The 18,633-nt window shown below is 54.4% G+C and overlaps 1 protein-coding gene across 3 annotated transcripts; it reads left to right on the top strand.

Annotated features, from left to right (window-relative positions):
- The first annotated feature begins 3,475 nt into the window (after positions 1-3,475).
- Positions 3,476-17,257, top strand: PUS1 (pseudouridine synthase 1). 3 transcript variants are annotated; one of them, XM_044776093.2, is made up of 6 exons: positions 3,476-3,767; positions 4,335-4,572; positions 6,875-7,012; positions 11,339-11,441; positions 14,591-15,270; positions 16,933-17,257. In XM_044776093.2, exons 1-6 carry the CDS (start codon positions 3,532-3,534, stop codon positions 16,978-16,980), a joined length of 1,443 nt encoding a protein of 480 aa, XP_044632028.1. In that variant the 5' UTR covers positions 3,476-3,531; the 3' UTR covers positions 16,981-17,257. The 3 variants fall into 3 exon arrangements, with proteins under 3 accessions (XP_044632028.1, XP_044632029.1, XP_044632030.1); XM_044776094.2 differs by having other exon boundaries at positions 3,731-4,150; XM_044776095.2 differs by having other exon boundaries at positions 3,756-3,847.
- The last annotated feature ends 1,376 nt before the right edge of the window (positions 17,258-18,633 follow it).

Here is an 18,633-nt window from a genome sequence, read left to right as displayed (position 1 = left end):
GGGTTGGTGTCACTCATGGTTGGTTTGTCACTGTCTCTGTCCTTTTCCTGTCACCTGCTTGCTCATCACCCCTGCCCTGGGTCCTGGAGTCTGGACTGCGGCCGGGCTCAGCCTGGGGAGCAGGCCCCAGGGCAAGACTCGTACTCAGGTGTGGGCTCGGACTGTCGGTGCCCCTGGCCTCTGTCCCAGTGGAATCACTCACCTGGGCCCTCGGGACACCTGCGCCCCGGTTCTCTGGCGTGTGTACACCAGAGGGGAAGAGTCCTTGTTCAGTTCCCGGGACCCAGCACCATTTCCACCCCGCAGTGCTGAGGCCTGCTCCCCAGCTTCACCCACAGCAGCTGCTCTTGCCGCCTTGCTGGCTGTGATGTGAACCTTGCTGTGGTTTGATTTGCGCGTCCATGGTGACAAGTGTCTTTGAGCATCTTTTCATGTGCTTGTTGGCCATTTCGAGATCTTTTTTGGAGAAATTTCTATTCAAGTCCTTTGCCCGTTTTTTTTTTTCTTTTTGAGGAAGATCAGCCCTGAGCTAACATCTGCCGCCAATCGTCCTCTTTTTGCTGAGGAAGACTGGCCCTGAGCTAACATCTGCCGCCAATCGTCCTCTTTTTGCTGAGGAAGACTGGCCCTGAGCTAACATCCATGCCCATCTTCCTCTGTTTTATATGTGGGATACCTGCCACAGCAGGGCTTGATGAGCGGTGTGTAGGTCTGCACCAGGGATCCAAACCAGTGAACCCTGGGCCACCGAAGCAGAGCACATGAACTTAACCACTGCGCCACCGGGCTGGCCCCTTTTGCCCATTTTTCAATTGAGTGCTTTCTCTTATTGTTGAGTTGTAGGGTTTGCATTTTTTAAACTGTATATTGTTTTTATAAGTTAAAACTAATTTATTGCCAGAAAGGCTCATTGCACTATTACACAGAACTGGGTGGAGAGGTAGCCTTAGAGAAGTGGAAGGTGAGGCCTTGAAAGGCAGGCTCCTGGAGGGGCCGCTGCGATCTGGCTTCCTGAAGTGTCTGCAGGCAGGAAGGGCCGTGCTGGAGGCAGCCCCTTCTGCTCTGTGGGGCTCCTGGTATATTAGAGACAGAAATGCCCAAAGAAGATGGAGACGATCAGGGCATTTTGTTGCTACATTAGACTTGATTTATTTATTTTTGAGGAAGACTGGCCCTGAGCTAACATCCGAACCCATTCTCCTCTACTTTATATGTAGGACGCCTGCCACAGCATAGCTAGATGAGCGGTGCAGAGGTCCACGCCCGGGATCCAAACCGGTGAACCCCTGGCTGCCGAAGTGGAGCACATGAACTTAACCGCTTTGCCACTGGGCAGGCCCAGTAGTAGACTTTATTTTTTAAAGCAGTTTTAGGTTTGCAGAAAAAGTGCAGAAAGTACAGAGTTCCCATGTGCTCCCACCTCCCTGCCACCTTCCTTTCCCGTCAGGAACACCTGCACTGCTGTGGCAACTTGTTACAACTGGGGAGCCTGTTGACACATCGTCATCACCCAGAGTCCAATTTACCTTATGGTACACTTAGGGCTCACTGTCGGTGTTGGACACTCTGTGGGTGTGCACAGTGGCCAGTGGCGTGTGTCCACCATGACAGCATTGTCCAGAGTGGCGTCACTGCGCTGGAAGCCCTCTCTGCTCCCCCTGCTCGTCCCCACGAGCCCTGGCAACCACGGATCCATTTCCTGCCCCCATAGCTGTGCTTTTCCGGAATGTCACAGAGCTGGAATGACACACTTGGGGCCTCCCCAGCCTGGCTCTGTCACTGAGTCATCTGCACTTGAGGTTCCTCCGCGTCTCCTTGTGGCTTCGTAGCTCAGTTCTTTCTAGTGCTGAGTAATGCTCCATTGTCTGGAAGGACCACAGTTTATCCGTTCCCCTACCCAAGGGTGGCTTGGTGCTTCCAAGTTGTAGCGATTATGAGAAAGCTGCATGGACATCGGTGCGCGGGAGCCTGATGGGAAGGGGTGGGCCGGGCCTGCAGGACCACGTGTTCCCCTGCACATTCCCAGCATGTTCACAGGGTGCCAGGCCCAGGGGGGCCTCAGCCAGGAGGCTGGGCTCGGGTGCCTGCCCCCCTCAACCGCAGTTCCCTGCGCACTTGTCCCAGGCCCACAGGCCTCAGTTTACCTCCACAGAACAGAGATGCAAGTTGGCCTACGCAAGTTGGCCTGCTGTAGCTGGTGGGGTCTGACAAGGGAGCAGGTGCGGTCAGCTTGCTGTTTTCCTTTCATTGTCTCTCTCACCTGACAAGGGAGTTCTCACTGGTCGCGGGCTTATCTTCCCTGGCCCCACTCCTAACAGGAGCCTGGGGCAGGGCCTGGGCAGGACACACTGCAGGGTGCTGTGTGTGTGGAGGGGGGGGTGACGTGTGTGTGGAGGGGGTGCTGTGTGTGTGTGTGGGGGGGTGATGTGTGGGGGGGGTGCTGGGTGGAGGGGGTGCTGTGTGTGGAGGGGGAGCTGTGTGGAGGGGGGGCGCTGTGTATGGAGGGGGGTGCTGTGTGTGGAGAGGGGTGCTGTGTGTGGAGGGGGTGCTGTGTGCGGAGTGGGCCCAATGCTGCCTAATGCTGCTCCGCCACCTGCGCTCCCAGGTGCCCAGTGACCTTGATCTTTCTGCCCCGGAGCCAGGGGCGGGTCGTCTCTTCTGCAGAGGGAGGGCTGTCCTGGGGGGTCTTTGGCACAGGGGGCGGCGCCCTCCTGCCCGCGTGAGCCGGTTCCCCATCGGGTGGGCGGAGCCGAGGGCAGTGGGCCCGGGAGGGAATCCTGGTTGGCGGCACGGACGCCCCCGCGTCTCGGGACTCGGGCGGGCGGCGCACGTGGCCCTCGCGGCGGTCTCCCCGGGCAGTCGGGCTCCCCGGGCTGCGGCCGCGCCCCGCCCCCCGCCTCCCGCCCCGACGGCGCGGTCCTCGCCGCCTCCGCACGGCGTGCGCCTCCCGGGGGTCGCGTGGGCTGCTCGCCGGCTCTGCCGCGTCTGGAGGGGCCGGAGCGAGGGTCGGTCACGGCCGCCCCGGTGCCGCCTCCCGCCGCGCGGCCTCCCGCCCGGCGCCGTGGCTCCTCCGCCCCGCTGGCTGGCCTGTGACGCCCCCAGACCCCCGGTGCGGACGGTCCTCCCACCTGTGTCCGCCGCCAGCCCGGAGGGTCCTGACTCCTGCGAGCACCCAGCACCCAGCCCCGCGCTCGCTCTCCCAGGCGTTCCGGGCCTCTCTGCGCCTCAGCTGCCTCTTCCGTCAAATGGGGACAGGGGACTCACTCAAGGTCTTACGAGGATTTAACGACCTCGAGCGTGTCCAGACCGGGCCAGCACCAGGCGCGCAGCACACGCTTTCTCATTACGGGCTCGGGAGATGAAAGTCTGGCAGGGCGCTGGTCTGCACACTGCCGAGCCAATGACCCGGGGCCGGTGCTGTGTGCCTTCAGGCAAGACACTCGCCCTCTCTGCTCCTCCTGTTCTGCCGCAGTACCGGGGGCCCTCCGGTGCTGGCTCCTTGGGACGGGGAGAGGATCGAGCGAGTGACACATGAAACGCGCACAGAGGCCCGGCAGTCTCAGTTGTCGGCTGTTTTGCTCGCTCCGAGAGGCAGCGCAGCCGCCTCGAACCCCGGGCGTTCGGGCAGGGAAGCCCCGCCCCGCCAAGCCCCGCCCCCGCCAAAGCCCCGCCCGGAAGCAGGTTTGTCCGCGCCGGGCCGCCGTCCGCCGCGCGCTCCGCTTCCGCCTTCGCCCACGTGGTGCGGCTCGCGCTCAGTCCGCGGCGCCGTGAGTGGGGCCGGGTGGGGATGCGCCCCTCTGGTCGCGGCGGCGCAGCCGGGGTCTCCCCAACTCCCGAGGGAAAGCTGGTCGGGCGGGGCTGAGGACGAGGGGGGCGCAGGAGGGGCGGGGAGGTCAGAGGTCACGCTAGGGGTAGGGGTCGTCGGAGGTTAGCTGCGGGCGGGGCTGGAGCGTGGGAGGGTTTGGGGGAGGTCGGAGGTTAAGAGAGGTGGGTCGGGCGCCCCGGGGGAGGTCGCAGTTCAGGAGGGCCGGGGTCGTGACCCCCGCCGCTGCCGGCCGTGCATGGGGGTCCCCAGCCTGCGGGCGGCGGCCGGGGCGCTGAGCAGAGCCTGCGGACGGTGGAGCCCGCGCCTGGGACCGCGCCTGCTCCGGTAATGCCCGCGCGCTGGTCGGCCCCGGGCGGCTCGTGACACCCGCGAGCCTGGCTGCCCGCGGCGGGGCGGGCCTTCTGCGCGCCGGGTGCTGTCGCCGCCCGGGGTCTCCGCCCGGTGTCGCCCGCGGCTGCTGGGCGCCGACTCGCGCGCGGCTCGTGCTCACCCCGCCCTGTCGTTTCAGTTCGCCCCCCATGGCCGGGAACGTGCCGGCCCCCGCACCCGTGGGCGTCAGGCTGCAGCAGGACAGGAAGGCCCGGAGCGGCTGGCAGGGCGGGGCCAGGATCTGGGAGGAAACGGAGCAGCAGGCGAAAAAGCTCAAGAGCAGCGGCGACGAGGACGGGGAGCAGCACAGGAAGCTGCCCAAGCGGAAAATCGTGTTGCTCATGGCCTATTCCGGGAAGGGTTACCACGGCATGCAGGTGAGGGCGTGCGGGCGGGGGCGTGCAGGGGGTAGTGCAGGTGGGGGCGTGCCGGCGGGGGATGCAGGCGAGGGCACGCAGGTTGGGGGTCGCCGCCTGGGCCAGCGTCCACTCCATTCCTCTCCTGACTGCCCTGTGGCTTTGGGTAGGGACAGTAGAGTGACAGTGATCCAGTGAAACCACCTCAGGAAACTGCAGAAAGTGGAGCTCGTTCTTCACCCACTTTTCAGAGTTGTCGTGTGGGTCCCATCAAACAGGATTCGAATCCATGCAGCCTTGATCCTGGTCCATCCACGTGAGATGCTGTGCTGGGGCTCTCACGAGTCTGCTGGGGTGGTGAAGGGGTCGGCTCTGCTGCTGACTAGCGATGTGGCCTTGGGCAGGTGATTGCAGCTCTCTCACTGCCTCCTGCCTCCTCTGGGGTAGGGCGGTCACAGGGCGGCTCTAGGGCGTGGAGCCTCAGCCACTTACTGATGCTGAGTGCTGAGAACCGAGGACAGTGCCAGCGGAGCTCAGAATCAGCTGTTAGTGTTTGTGGGCAGTGTGAAGGTGACAGAGTGTGGACAGACAGGCACCCTTCACAATTCTCTACGCAGCCCGCCAGTTTGATTCTGCTGTGAAAGACAGAGGGTCTGGGTGCCCTGCAAGTGCACGTGGAGTTTCTTCTAGTTCCCCGTAGTCAACTCTGTGGCTCTTGAACTTTGCTTCTGTGTTCTTTAAACTTCTTTAAGCTTGACAGTAAGAAATCCACTGCTGTGTGCAGAGTATCTAATCTAAACATAAGTTTAAAAAAACAGTGCCTGGGGCCGGCCCTGGTGGCCTGGTGGTTAAGTTCGGCGCGCTCCACTTCAGTGTCTCGGGTTCCGTTCCCAGGCGCAGACCTACACCACTCGTCTGTCAGCGGCCCTGCTGTGGCAGCTCACATACAACTAGAGGAGTATTGGCAACAGAGGTTAACTCAGGGCACATCTTCCTCAGCAAAAAGAGAAAATGCCTAACCTTACTGAGTGTCATAGTAACTTTTACTGTGAATAATATTAGTAATAAGATACTTCGCATCCTGTTTTATTTTTATAAGAAATGTAGGTCACACCTGTGAAACTAATCTCGTGACCACTGGGAGATTGTGACTGGGGGTCGGAAAATGTTGCTTCAGGGTAACTTACGCCAGCCTTAGTAGGAACAGAGGCCACCTCTGCTGTTCCTCGTGGATGACTGAAATCCTTTTTTGAGGGTGATTTTGATTACATGAGTTTTGCCTTAGGTGCTGTCTTGAGAACTTTGAGAAAATGTCCATCATCTTCCACTTGCCTCAGTTTCCCCATTCGGGAAATGGCGGGGGTGGAGAGTGACAGCAGCTCACAGGGCTGATGGAAGGACAGATTGAGATATGTGGAAGGGTTGTTGTCTCTGGGTTTGTTTTTTTTCTGACTCTCCGTTGCCTCCTACCTACAGCATAGATGGCACCACTCAGTCACCTTCCTCACTGCCTGGTCCTCTCTCTGTTTGTTAATTTCCATTGCCATCATTTGAGGAGCTTTATGACTTTATGCTGAATGAGGGATTGTACTTTAATTGCAGTGGGAACTGTGAGGTAGATGGGAAGAGCCTCACCACTGTGGTGAGTTGTGGCTAAGTGCTTGCAGGCCCTTGTGTCCCCTGCGTTGGACAGGTTTCCTTTGAGAACAGTCAGGATGGTGATCTCCCCGATGTCCCAGGGTCCTGCAGGCCCTGGGCTATGGTTGGGGCAAGCTGAGAGGGTTAGTATTAGCGAGGTCCTGGAAGCAGTGGATGTCTTTCGCTGGCATTCAGTAATCACAAGAGGTCGTACAGGCTGGTCACATGAACTGAGGGGTTTAGGAAAAGCCAGGGATGCCAGACCCAGCCTGTGCCGGCAGTATCCAGGGGTGGGTTTCCCCCTTTGAGCCAAGGGGGCTGCCTCCCTCAAGTGATAATGGGGGTGTCCTCTGCAGCCGAGTGCTGCAGACAGATGCAGCAGAGTGCTGCAGCAGGAGCGGTGCTGGTTTCAGGTCTGACCAGGTGGGAGGAAACGACATCTCAGGTGACGGCCACTGTTGGCTGTTTCACTGGCTGCCCAGGGTGGGGAGTTGCTAGAGACTGTGGGTACCCCCAGGTGGCTTTCCTGCGTGGCGTGGGTACAGGAAGAGCCGCAGTGTGTCCCCACAGCCACCGTGTGGGCACACTCCATGTGTCCCCTACTTGGAGCAGCCTGGGCTCAGGGCCCTTGTTTTGCGGGTAGTGACTGAGTGAAAAACAATTTGTTTTCTTCTCTTTTCCTCAGAGGAATGTTGGGTCCTCGCAATTCAAGACCATTGAGGATGACTTGGTGTCTGCCCTGGTCCGGTCAGGCTGTATTCCTGAAAATCATGGTGAAGACATGAGGAAAATGTCCTTCCAGCGGTGCGCCCGGACGGACAAGGTAGGCGCCCGTCTCTCCCCATCCCCTGCGGGTGCGAGCGACACCTGGGCCTGCTGGGCTGTGTTTTGTCTTTGATCGCCCTCATCCCGTTTTCCATCCTGGCGTCTTTATTTGTCAAGACTCTTGGTTACTAATGGCAGGTGCACAAATCAGACCAGTCTGAATGCACAGAAAGCTGTTGCCTTGTGTAACTGCGAGGCCCGGGAGCCTCTCCAGCCCAGGTGTGGCAGGACCTGGTTGCTCACCACTGGCGAGACTTCGCGTTGTCTCGGTCTGTCTTTCTCCTCTGTCACCCCTGCAGGTGCCATGGTGGCACGACATCTGCCTTGGAGCCGTCCGTCTCAGGCTCACCCTGCAGATGGCATCATGTGGCCGCAAAGGCAAGCCATACTTGCGATGTTACGTTTTCTACTAGCTACAGTCAAAAGGAAAGAGGAAGTTGGTTTTAATAGTCAATTTTATTTAACTCACTATAACCAGGATTGTCTTGTCTCAATGTGTAATCAATATAAAAAAGGATCAATGGGATACATTTTCCATTCTTTTGGTGTGTGTGCCAAGTCTTTGAAATCCCGTGTGTATTCCACACTGAGTGAACATCTCCACTACGCGAGCCATGTCTCGTGGACTCAGGAGGCCAGGGGGCTGTGGTCCAGCCCTGTCCCCTCAGTCACAAGATTGAGTCCCACTGTCTGGTTGGCTTGTGCAGCTGTCCTGGGTGGTCCCACCCCATCACATTTCTGGGTGTAGGATTGGCATGCACAGTGGCTCCCCACAGAGAACAGAGGTGTCGCTGAGGTGGGGCCTGTGTCCCAGCAGGTAGGACAGCAGGGCGTGGCAAACGTAAAGCTCTTCTCTAGTTGGTGTAAAACACATATATGCCACAACTTCACCCTGCCCCTCAGAAACCCTGGCCCCGAATGCACATCGCTGGCTGCCTGGCTCAGTGGGAGTCTGTCACAGACGGAGCTTTCTGCAGGTCAGGGTTCTGGGAATCTGAATAACAACTAGTTTCAAATGGACACGGGTGCCCCGGGACCCACAGGCCCAGGCCAGAACCCCAGAACTGGAGTTGTCGCACAGATAGGTAAGAACGAAAATAGGACCCACACATTCACTTCTCGTAGGTGAGGTGATAACATAACTGTTGGCTCAAGTAAGGAGTCCTCTGGTTCTTCATGGTTTTCATTTTCTTTTTCTTTTTTTTTTTCCTTTTTGAGGAAGATTGTCCCTGAGCTAACATCCGTTGCCAATCTTCCCCTTTTTGCTTGAGGAAGAGTCACCCTGAGTGGCAGTCTTCCTCTATTTCATATGTGAGTCGCCATCACAGCGTGGACTGATGAGCGGCATGTAGGTGCGCGCCTGGCATTCGAACCTGTGAGACCCTGGGCCACCGAAGCAAAGTGTGTGAACTTAACCCCTGTGCCACTGGGCCCGCCCCTCCTTTTCTTTTTAATTCTTCCATTTATAGCTCTCTGGTTGTTTTCAAGGCAGAAGGAAAGTAAACGTTTACTTGACCTAATAAAGAGAGCATTTCAAAATATGGTGCTAGCATTTATTTTAATTTCCATCGCTTTAGAGGTGGTTGTATTCTAATATGTTTTCGTTTGTACATTTTGGGAAACCTAAAGAAGTAGAACCTTTGACACTAACATCACAACACCAGGCATCCAGCCCCTCTAACGAACAAATGATCACGTTTTGTTAGTTTTTGTTTTAGATTAAAAAAAAATTAGTTTTATTGAGATATAATCCACTCCCATACAATTTGCCCATTTAAAGTGTACAATTTGGGGGCCAGCCCCAGTGGCCTAGTGGTTAAGTTCAGTGCACTCCACTTCAGTAGCCTAGGTCTGGTTCCCGGGGGCAGACCCACACCACTCTGTCAGCGGCCATGCTGTGCTGGCAGTCCACATACTGAAAAATAGAGGAAGATTGGCACGGATGTTAGCTCAGGGCAAATCTTTCTCAGCAAATAAATAAATAAGTGAATAAAGTGTACAATTCGACAGATTCTAGTGTATTTGCAGAGTTGTGTAGCCATCACACAGTCAATCTGGGAACATTCTCATCATCCCTTTAGCTATAACCCCCATCCCCACCGGTATGTCCAGAGTATTCTCATTTCAACATGTAATCCATACAGAAAGATTAGCACTGAGACATGTTTCCATTCCTTTTTTGTACTAAGTCTTTGAAATCTGCTGTCTGTTTCCCACTAACAGCACCTCTCGTGTCAGAGCAGCTCGTCTCGGGCACTAAGTAGCCACCAGATGCCTCTGCAGAGGAGGCTGTGGGTCTGGGGGCGGTGAATTTGGCCTGTGTAATGTCTCACCAGTTTATATTTTGTCTTTCTTTTTTTTAATTTCTTCAATTTTTTTTTTAAGGATTTTAAAAAATTTTTCCTTTTTCTCCCCAAAGAACCCTGATACATAGTTGTGTATTTTTAGTTGTGGGTCCTTCTGGTTGTGGCATGTGGCATGCCACCGCAGCATGGCCCAATGAGCGGTGCCATGTCCACGCCCAGGATTTGAACCAGCGAAACCCTGGGCCACTGAAGCGGAGTGCGCGAACCCAACCACTCAGCCATGGAGCCGACCCCATCTCCAATTTTTTGTTTGGAAAACTTTCAGACCTTCAGAGGTCTCAGCAACAACGCAGTGAATGCCCAGAGACTCCCCCAGCTTCAGCAGCAGTAAAGTTTTGCTGTATTTATCTCTGTATTTATCTACCTCCTTGTTTTCCTTTAAGTTAAACAGGACCCTTCAAAAGTAAGTCGCATCATCACCTTTGACCTGAAACATCAGCGTGAGTCTCCCAGGGACAGCGGCGTCGCTGACCCCTCAGTGTAACTGTCACCCTGGAAATTCAGCATTCACATGATACCATTTTCTTTTTTAAGATTTTTTATTTTGGGGCCGTCCCGGTGGCACAGCAGTTAAGTGTGCGTCTTCCACTTCGGTGGCCCAGGGTTCACCGGTTGGGATCCCGGGTGCAGACATGGCACCGCTTGGCACACCGTGCTGTGGTAGGCGTCCCATGTATAAAGTAGAGGAAGATGGGCACGGATGTTAGCTCAGGGCCAGTCTTCCTCAGCAAAAAGAGGAGGATTGGCAGCAGACATTAGCTCAGGGCTAATCTTCCTCAGGAAAAAAAAAAAAAAGATTTTTTATTTTTCCTTTTTTCTCTCCAAAGCCCCCTGGTACATAGTTGTGTATTTTTAGTTGTGGGTCCTTCTAGTTGTGGCATGTGGGATGCTGCCTCAGTGTGGCTTGCCACGTGGAGCCATGTCTGCGCCCAGGATCCAAACCGGCGAAACCCTGGGCCCCCGAAGTGGAGCGCGAGAATTTAACCACTCGCCATGGAGCCGGCCCCCGTCATGTCTTTTGAGCTTCCTTTACTCAAACAGTCTTGTCGTCTCCTTTCTGTCCTTCCTGATGTGATGTATTTGGACAGTTTAGGCCAGTTGTTTTGAAGAATGCCCTCAATCTGCATTTATCTGATTCTCCTCACGACTAGATTCAGATCAAGTTTTTTGGCAGGAATATTACATGTGCTACGATATAGTCTATTTTCTTTGCATTTATTTTTTAAATCTTTCTAGAATCTGTGACGATAGCACACAGGAAGGTGCTTATAACATCCGTGTGAGTGGTTCTAAGGCGGACTCCAGGGTAGCCCTGACCCAGGTCAGCATAGGGCTCTGCCTGAACCCCAGGGGCCCTCATCCACTTCCAAATCACACTTCTTCCTCTTCCTGCGAGTTACTACCATCTGGACTTCTATGCAAACTTGCTTTTAGAAAAAAGGTGTCACATACAAATGGTAGCATGTGCTCCCCGTCACTGTGGAGCTTGATTGTTTTACCTGTGTGACCAGCAGCCCAGCCCTGTCCAGGTCACTGCCCCGCCGCCCCACGGGTGACTACTGTTGTGCCTTAGCTGGTAATCTCTTCCTTGCTTTGCCTCGTAGTTCTCTCGTCTCAGTTGCATTTTCTTTTTTCCCTAAGTTGCTGAGACTCACATCTCAGGTGGGGTTTTATTTCCTCTCTGCATAATATCATGTTTGTTCCCTAGTTTAAGTTTTGTTGGGCTTTGCAGTCATCTGTAGTATTTTGTAAGTTGTGCTGCACTCACCCCCTTGGTATTTGGAGCCTTGTTCTTCTGCCTGCTCATTCCCTTCGGATGCATTTCTAAAAGCAGAATTCCTCCGTGAAAAGATGTAATGTTCACGTGGTCCTTCTGTTTAAAAGATCAGCTTGCAGAATGTTGTGCTTGAAGAATAAGGCCCAGCTGGCCCCTCCCGCCCGTTCTGCTTCCGTTGCAGGGTGTATCGGCAGCTGGCCAGGTCGTGTCCCTGAAGGTGTGGCTGATTGACGACATTTTGGAGAAGATCAACAGCCATCTTCCGTCTCACATTCGGATACTGGGTAAGCACGCCGGGCGGTGGCTGGGCTTACAGAGACATGAAAGCTCTTGCACCAAGTTTCTCCGGTGCAGTTAAGACAACAGAGTGGTTGCTTAGCAGTTGGAAGGAGTGGTTGTGAGTCATCTGCTCGAAGAGTTCAGTATTTCCACCTCCTTCAGAAGTGGGCACAGCTGGACAGGCAGACTCAGAAAGTCCCTGGATTACAGCACCTTGGTGCTCCACCAGCCGTGTGTTAACCGCACAGTGGGGATAGAAGTCCAGATTTGGGAAACTTAAAACAGCTGATTATTCCCTTTTCTATCAAGCTTGATAAATGGGATGTTTAGGTCTGTTTTCTTTTTTTAAATCCAGTCTGACTCCCTCTGCCTTAAAAAGTGGCGTGTGTATGCCATTTATGTTTAATGTGCTGTTAGGATGGCTGGTGGAGATCTTGCCATCTATTTCTCTTTGTCCCAGCTGTTATTTGTTTCCCTCTCTTCTTTTTCTGCCTTCTTTTGGATTAATTGATAAATTTTTAAATTCCATTTAATATATCACCCTAGTTGCCTTGGTAGCTGTAACTTGCTGTGGTTTTTTAGTGATTGCTTCGGGGTTTAAAGCAAGGGTTGGCAACTTTTTCTGTAGAGGGCCAGGCAGTCAAATATTTTGGACTTTGTGGCCGCACAGATTATGATTTCTGTTACATATATATATATCTTTAATTTATTTTGAGGAAGATTAGCCCCGAGCTAACTCCTGCCAATCCTCCTCTTTTTGCTGAGGAAGCCTGGCCCTGAGCTGACATCCGTGCCCATCTCCCTCTGCTGTGTATGTGGGACCCCTACCACAGCATGGCTTGCCAAGTGGTGCCGTGTCTGCATCTGGGATCCGAACCGGCGAACACTAGGCCGCTGAAGCAGCACGTGTGCACTTAACTGCTGTGCCCCCGGGCCGGCTCCCGTATATATTTTTTAAACCACCCTTTCAGTCTTCAGCATCTTAGCTCACAGGCTGTACAGAAGCATTCGTAGTTCTGGCCCTGGTTTGCCAGTGCTGGGTTGGAGCATCCATGTCTGGCTTAGCACAGTGTGCTTCAGTGAAGCCGCACCCTGTCGTGCACGGTCTAAAACCACAACAGCACAGTTGCATCTCTCCCCTCTCGGCCTTTGTGCTGTTGTGGATGTGTATTTTATTCTATGTATGTTATAAACCACTACTATATTGTTATTATTTTTTCTTTACGCAGCCAATTTAAAACATTTTTTAAGTACTTTTTATTTTTTTTTCTTCTGCTTTTTCTCTCCCAAAGCCCCCAGTACATAGTTGTATATTTTAGTTGTGGATCCTTCTAGTTGTGGCATGTGGGATGCCACCTCAACGTGGCCTGACGAGTGGTGCCATGTCTGCACCCAGGATCTGAACCAGCGAAACCCTGGGCCACCGAAGCGGAGCGCGCAAACTTAACCACTCGGGCACCGGGCCGGCCCCTTAACTACTTTTTAAAATTGAAGTATAATTGACATATAGTCAACCACATATTTCACTATACAGTTAAAGAGCTTTGATATGTGTGTACATCTCTGAAACCACCCCAGTCAAGACAGTGAGCCTCTCCGTCACCCCAGAAGATGGGAACTGTCCGCCTGCCCCAGTCATCACCAGGCAGCCACTGACCTGCTTTCTGTCACTGTACATTAAAAAACAATTCTTAATGCAGAGTCAGTAACCCTTGTTGGTTGCTTTGCCCACTCTTGAATTTATTTTTCACGCAGTACAGTTTTATTTTTATCATGTCGTCGTCTTTCTCTGCCTCGTGATGCAAATTCCCTCCTGAGAAGCTCCTCCTGGAGTGGATTCTCTTGAAGTCCCATTTGATGCCTCTTATGTTCGTTCCCATGGGACACATTTTAATGTGTTCCACAGATTGTTCCTCAGATTTGCTAAAACAATACCACACCCCATACACACCTGTTTCACGATGAGCGCAGCTTGCAGAGCGTGGCATGGCACCGCACTCGCCCTCGTCGCCGCCAGGGACATGCTTGTCTGGCAGCCGCTCAGGGCAGTTAGTCCTGCACCGCTGAAGCAGCATGTGTGACGTGTGCTCGCAGGGCTCAGGCTCGATGAAACTGGTTCTCAGCCGAACTAAAATTACCCCAAAGTCAGACTCGACAGTGGACACACAAGAACAAGGACCGCGGTGCGGTTGCTCCCAAGATCGAGGCTGCTGTGACCCAGCAGCCCCAGGGCTGGGGTTGGTGCGGCCTGGGCTCCAGTCGACCATTGAAAACATGAAACCCAAGTGGAGTTTTCCGTCAGACTCCGGGTGAAGTGGAGCCCTTGTGAGCAGGGGGACCGGCCCCAGGGTTACGACTGCAGCTGCCCTCGCGAGAAGACTCGCGACACAGTGTGTGTCCAGGGACGAGGAGAGCGGGTCTTTGTTCCCGGCTCCTGGAAACAGTACCCGCTCGCAGTTCCTGCTGTTCGTCCAGAAATTTTCCATACAAATACACATACATGCGTTTCTGTTTTTCTCACACATGGAATTCCCCTGCATATGGTTCTTCATTTTGCCTTTTTTATTTTTCCACTTAATAGTCAAATATTTATTGAGCACCTGTGGGTGCTGTTAGCCCTCAGGGCGCTGGGCGTCTCGGAGGAGACGCAGCCTCGGCTCCTGGAGACTTGCTTCCTGATCTTCAGGGGCTGCCCCTTAGTTCATCCTATGAATATTCCAGAATACATTTGATCATTTTCCTATTGCTGGACTTTCTGAGTTTCGAGTTTTTTTGCTGTTGTCATGCTGCTGCCTCTGGCCTCACCTGCAGAATAACTTCTGACGAGTGGGTTCTGGGTCATTGTTGCACGCCTGGTGCCCAGCATGGTTCAGTCTGTGTGCAGAGCTGGAGTAGTTCGTGTCCGAGTCAGCGCAGGGCGAGAGCAGGACCTCCCCGCGCCTAGGCCAACCCTGGGCTTTAACAAACACTGACGTTTTTGTTGTGTTGATTTGTTTAGCTCTGAGATCGCGCATCTGAGGGTTTAGGGTTCAGTACAGAAAGCCAGTCTCGCCGGGACCTGTCCGCCCGTGGGAGGCGAGCCACCGTGCTCAGCCCTGGTCCGGGCGCCCGTTGCCTTAGCCACGCTCCTCTTCATTTACCTCTTCTCCCCAAGGACTGAAGAGAGTCACGGGCGGCTTCAACTCCAAGAACAAATGTGACGCCAGGACCTACTTCTACATGCTGCCCACATTCGCCTTTGCCCACAAGGACCGTGACGTGCAGGACGAGACCTACCGGCTGACAGCAGAGACGCTGCAGAGCGTGAACAGGCTCCTGGCCTGCTACAAGGGCACCCACAACTTCCACAACTTCACCTCGCAGAAGGGGCCCCGGGAGCCCAGCGCCCAGCGCTACATCCTGGACATGTACTGTGAGGAGCCCTTCGTGCGGGAGGGCATGGAGTTTGCAGTGATCAAGGTGAAGGGGCAGAGCTTCATGACGCACCAGATCAGGAAGATGGTCGGCCTGGTGGTGGCCATCGTCAAGGGCTACGCCCCCGAGAGCGTGCTGGCGCGCAGCTGGGGGGAGGCGAAGGTGGACGTGCCCAAGGCCCCGGGGCTCGGCCTCGTCCTGGAGCGGGTGCACTTCGAGAAGTACAACCAGCGCTTCGGCAACGACGGGCTGCACGAGCCGCTGGACTGGGTGCAGGAGGAGGCGGAGGTCGCCGCGTTCAAGGAGCAGCACATCTACCCTGCCATCGTCAGCACCGAGCGGCACGAGCGGTCCATGGCCCAGTGGCTGAGCACCCTGCCTGTGCACGACTTCAGCGCCACTGCCCACGCGGCAGCCAAGGTGGGGCTGGGGCCATGGGCGGGGCTGGAGGCCATGGGGCTGGCGCAGGCCCTTCCCCAGGCTCAGCCAAGTGCTTGTCCACATCTGTCGTTGTCTGTGACTAAGCTTCTGACCCACTTTGCACTGGTGTCTTTTTGCCGTGTGTATAGATGAGCAAGCTGAGGCACAGAGAGGTGTGTCCTTCCCCCAAGGTCACACAGCAGCAGGAGGGCCAGGGTGTTGGACCGGGTGGCCAATGACCCTAAATGCTGCCTTGCACTTGCTCCCCACTCAGCACATAGTGACCCTGGGTGAGGGACGTGCTCAGTGGCCTGTCTTCTCATTTGTGAGATGGAGGTGACAGCAAGATGTCCTTCTTTGGCTGAGCCTGCTGGTCATTTAGCACACGTCAGTTAAACCCGCTTCAGACGTGGGGTCACTTGAGAGGCACCTGGGATGCTCAGCTGCCTGGTTCTCGTCGCCCCCTCTGGTGGCCTTCCTGTCCAGGTCCCACCTTCTGGAAGGGAAAAGCTGCCTGGGTAAGGCTGTGCTTTCGGCCCAGCCCACCTAGAGTCCTGCCAGTCTGGTGGCTCTGCTCCAGGAGCACCAGGCCCGGCTTGCTTCATTTACCTGCGAGAGACCTGGCTCGAAGTGTCACTCACCTGTTAGTTAACTCCCGACTATGTTTAGCAGGAGAACATCTCTGATTTGAGGTGCTGGAAGTAAAAGCAGCCTGAAGTTGAAATTTTACTGCAGTTCTCAATTCTGCTGTACCCTGGGTGAGCGATGTCTCAAAGCTCGTGTTCTCTCATGGTGGCCCAGCAGGTTTTCAAAGGGTGAAATTCCCACTCAGAGCTCTGGGAGATTCTTCCCATTATCTAGATATCCAGGAAAACATTGTCCTTTTTCCACGCCTGGGCTTGTAAACTTATGTGCATACAGGTAAGGAGAGCAAGTGAAGTGGGCTGGATGTAAGAAAAGCAGGAGTGCAGGTTGGATGATAAATGGCAACGACAGGGATGCGGTAGGGATTGGTGGAGACTGTGGCAACAGGTGAGCTCTTGTTCTATCTAAAGGGGGCTGTTACAGCTCAGTGCTAGCTAGTGGTGGCCCCATGGGAAGGTGGGCCTAGTGTTGTCAGAACTTAAATGTTTTCAAGAGAAACTGGCATTCCAGGATCTTACATGAAATCTTCCATTCTTTAAATGTGATGGTTATTAATTTTCCCAAGCACTGAGGCCAGTGGAGCACGTGTGCAGGTCTGACCTGGGGGCCAGACTTTGCCCTCTGCCTGATGTCCACCAATAAAAGCTTCTGACCATTTGCTGTCTTTACACTCTGCTGAGGGGCTGCACGTATCCAATTTTGAAGTAGCCCAGTTTCATGTCCCTGAGGTCATTGCAGCCTCTTGGGGTTTGAAGGCGCCTCTTGTCCCCAGCCCCTGGCTTTCCCTGCTTGAGTTGGGTTCTGGAATCAGTTAAGATAAAGAGGCCGAGAACAAATGCTTATCTTCATTCCTGACGGGGCAGGCTTGGCGCATGGGCTCAGGAGGGCGGCACCACAGGCTCCTGATGCTGAGTGTGCCGTGGGCAGCTCTCGGCTGCCCTCTGCATGAGGAGGGAGTGCCTGCGCCCGGCAGTTTGCTTGCACACGGCCACTTTCCTGTCTGCTCTTGTTCTGCAGGTCCCCAGCCCCCTGGAAGGCAGTGAAGGGGACGGAGACAGCGACTGAGGCGCAGGCTGCCCACCAGAGCATCTTGGAGTTGGTCTGTGGTATGTCTGCCAGGAGCTGCCACTCTGCTGTTGGCTGTGTTCCTCACCAAGACGGGAGAACTTAGATGTGGCCTCACAACCTCAGGATCTTGAGACCTGCATCACTGCGTTTTTATCACGGGGAGAATCTGCCGTGAATCTGTTTTCAGCTCGTGCATTAACTACACACACCTCAGCATGTAAAGACACTATTTTTTTAAAGAAGTGATTTTCTTATTAAATAAGTACAAACTTTGCTTAGTCAGTCTTTCTTTTACCTTTTCCTTGGTCTTTTGCATGTTTCTTCCATTGAGAGAGATGGAAGGAGCACTCTGCTATGTTAGGAACAGACCTGGCTGGCCTCCGCGGGGAGCCTGGGCGTGCGCGGAGTCCCCTGGGCAGACAGGCTCAGCGTGGCTCTGGCAGCTGAGGCCCAGCATGCGGCGCAGCGAGAGCTCTTAGCAGGATTTGCTGTCAAGCTGTCAGGATGGGGCCTGGCTGCGGGCAGTGAAAGTCCGACAGGTGGCACAGGCAAGAACGGGGCCAGTCAGGTCCCTGATGCGGGAGGACACAGGCTCCTTCTCGTTGCCCACCTGGCCCTTTTCAGCACACGGTCTTCATCCTGGTCACATCCACCCCAGGGGTGTCCATGTTCTAGGCGGAGGAGTGAGTGCAGAAGGAAGAGGCGTGTTATTGAATAGGTTCCTTAGCAAGCTCTCCCATAAGACTCCCCAGCAACATTTTCCCTCATTGGCTGACTCGGGCTTTGGGTCTGGAGTTGATGAACTGGGACACTCCGGACCAGGATGAGCTTGGAGGAGACATGCTGGAGGTTGGTTTTGGTTTTAAGCATGTTCATTTCACCTGTGATAGAGCTTTTTTTTGAAGAAGGTTAGCTCTGGGCTGACATCTGCCAATCCTCCTCTTTTTGCTGAGGAAGACTGGCCCTGAGCTAATATCTGCACCCATCTTCCTCCACTTTGTATGTGGGATGCCGCCACAGCATGGCTTGTTAGGCAGTGCGTAGGTCCACACCTGGGATCCGAACCGGTGAACCCTGGGCCGCCGAAGTGGAGTGTGTGAACTTAACCGCTGTGCTACCAGACGCACTCCTAGACATGGCTCTTTTTTTTTTTGAGGAAGATTAGCTCTGAGCTAACATCTGCAGCCAATCCTCCTCTTTCTGCTGAGGAAGACTGGCCCTGAGTTAACATCCATGCCCATCTTCCTCTACTTTATATGTGGGACGCCTACCACAGCATGGCTTGCCAAGCGGTGCCATGTCTGCACCCGGGATCCAAACTGGTGAACCCCGGGCCACCGAGAAGCAGAACGTGTGCACTTAACCGCTGCGCTACTGGGCTGGCCGCTAGACAGGGTTTTTTAAGTCACTTCCCAGGGCAGAATGTAGCATAATAAATGCTAGGACTGTGGGGGTTCTCCCCATGAAAGGCTATATGGTCTTGGTTCGAGGGTCAGTCAAGCCACTGTACTAGGCCACTCCTCATGGCCCCAGGTGCTTAATGGGTGACACACAGAGCACCTTGAAGGATCCACAGGTATCTGATATTTTATTTTTTTATTATTATTTTTTTAACTTTTTCTGAGGAAGATTCACCCTGAGCTAACATCT

Source organism: Equus asinus, chromosome 8, assembly GCF_041296235.1.
Source record: "Equus asinus isolate D_3611 breed Donkey chromosome 8, EquAss-T2T_v2, whole genome shotgun sequence".
Lineage (NCBI taxonomy): Eukaryota > Metazoa > Chordata > Mammalia > Perissodactyla > Equidae > Equus > Equus asinus.
This window is presented reverse-complemented; position numbering and strand designations above follow the sequence as displayed.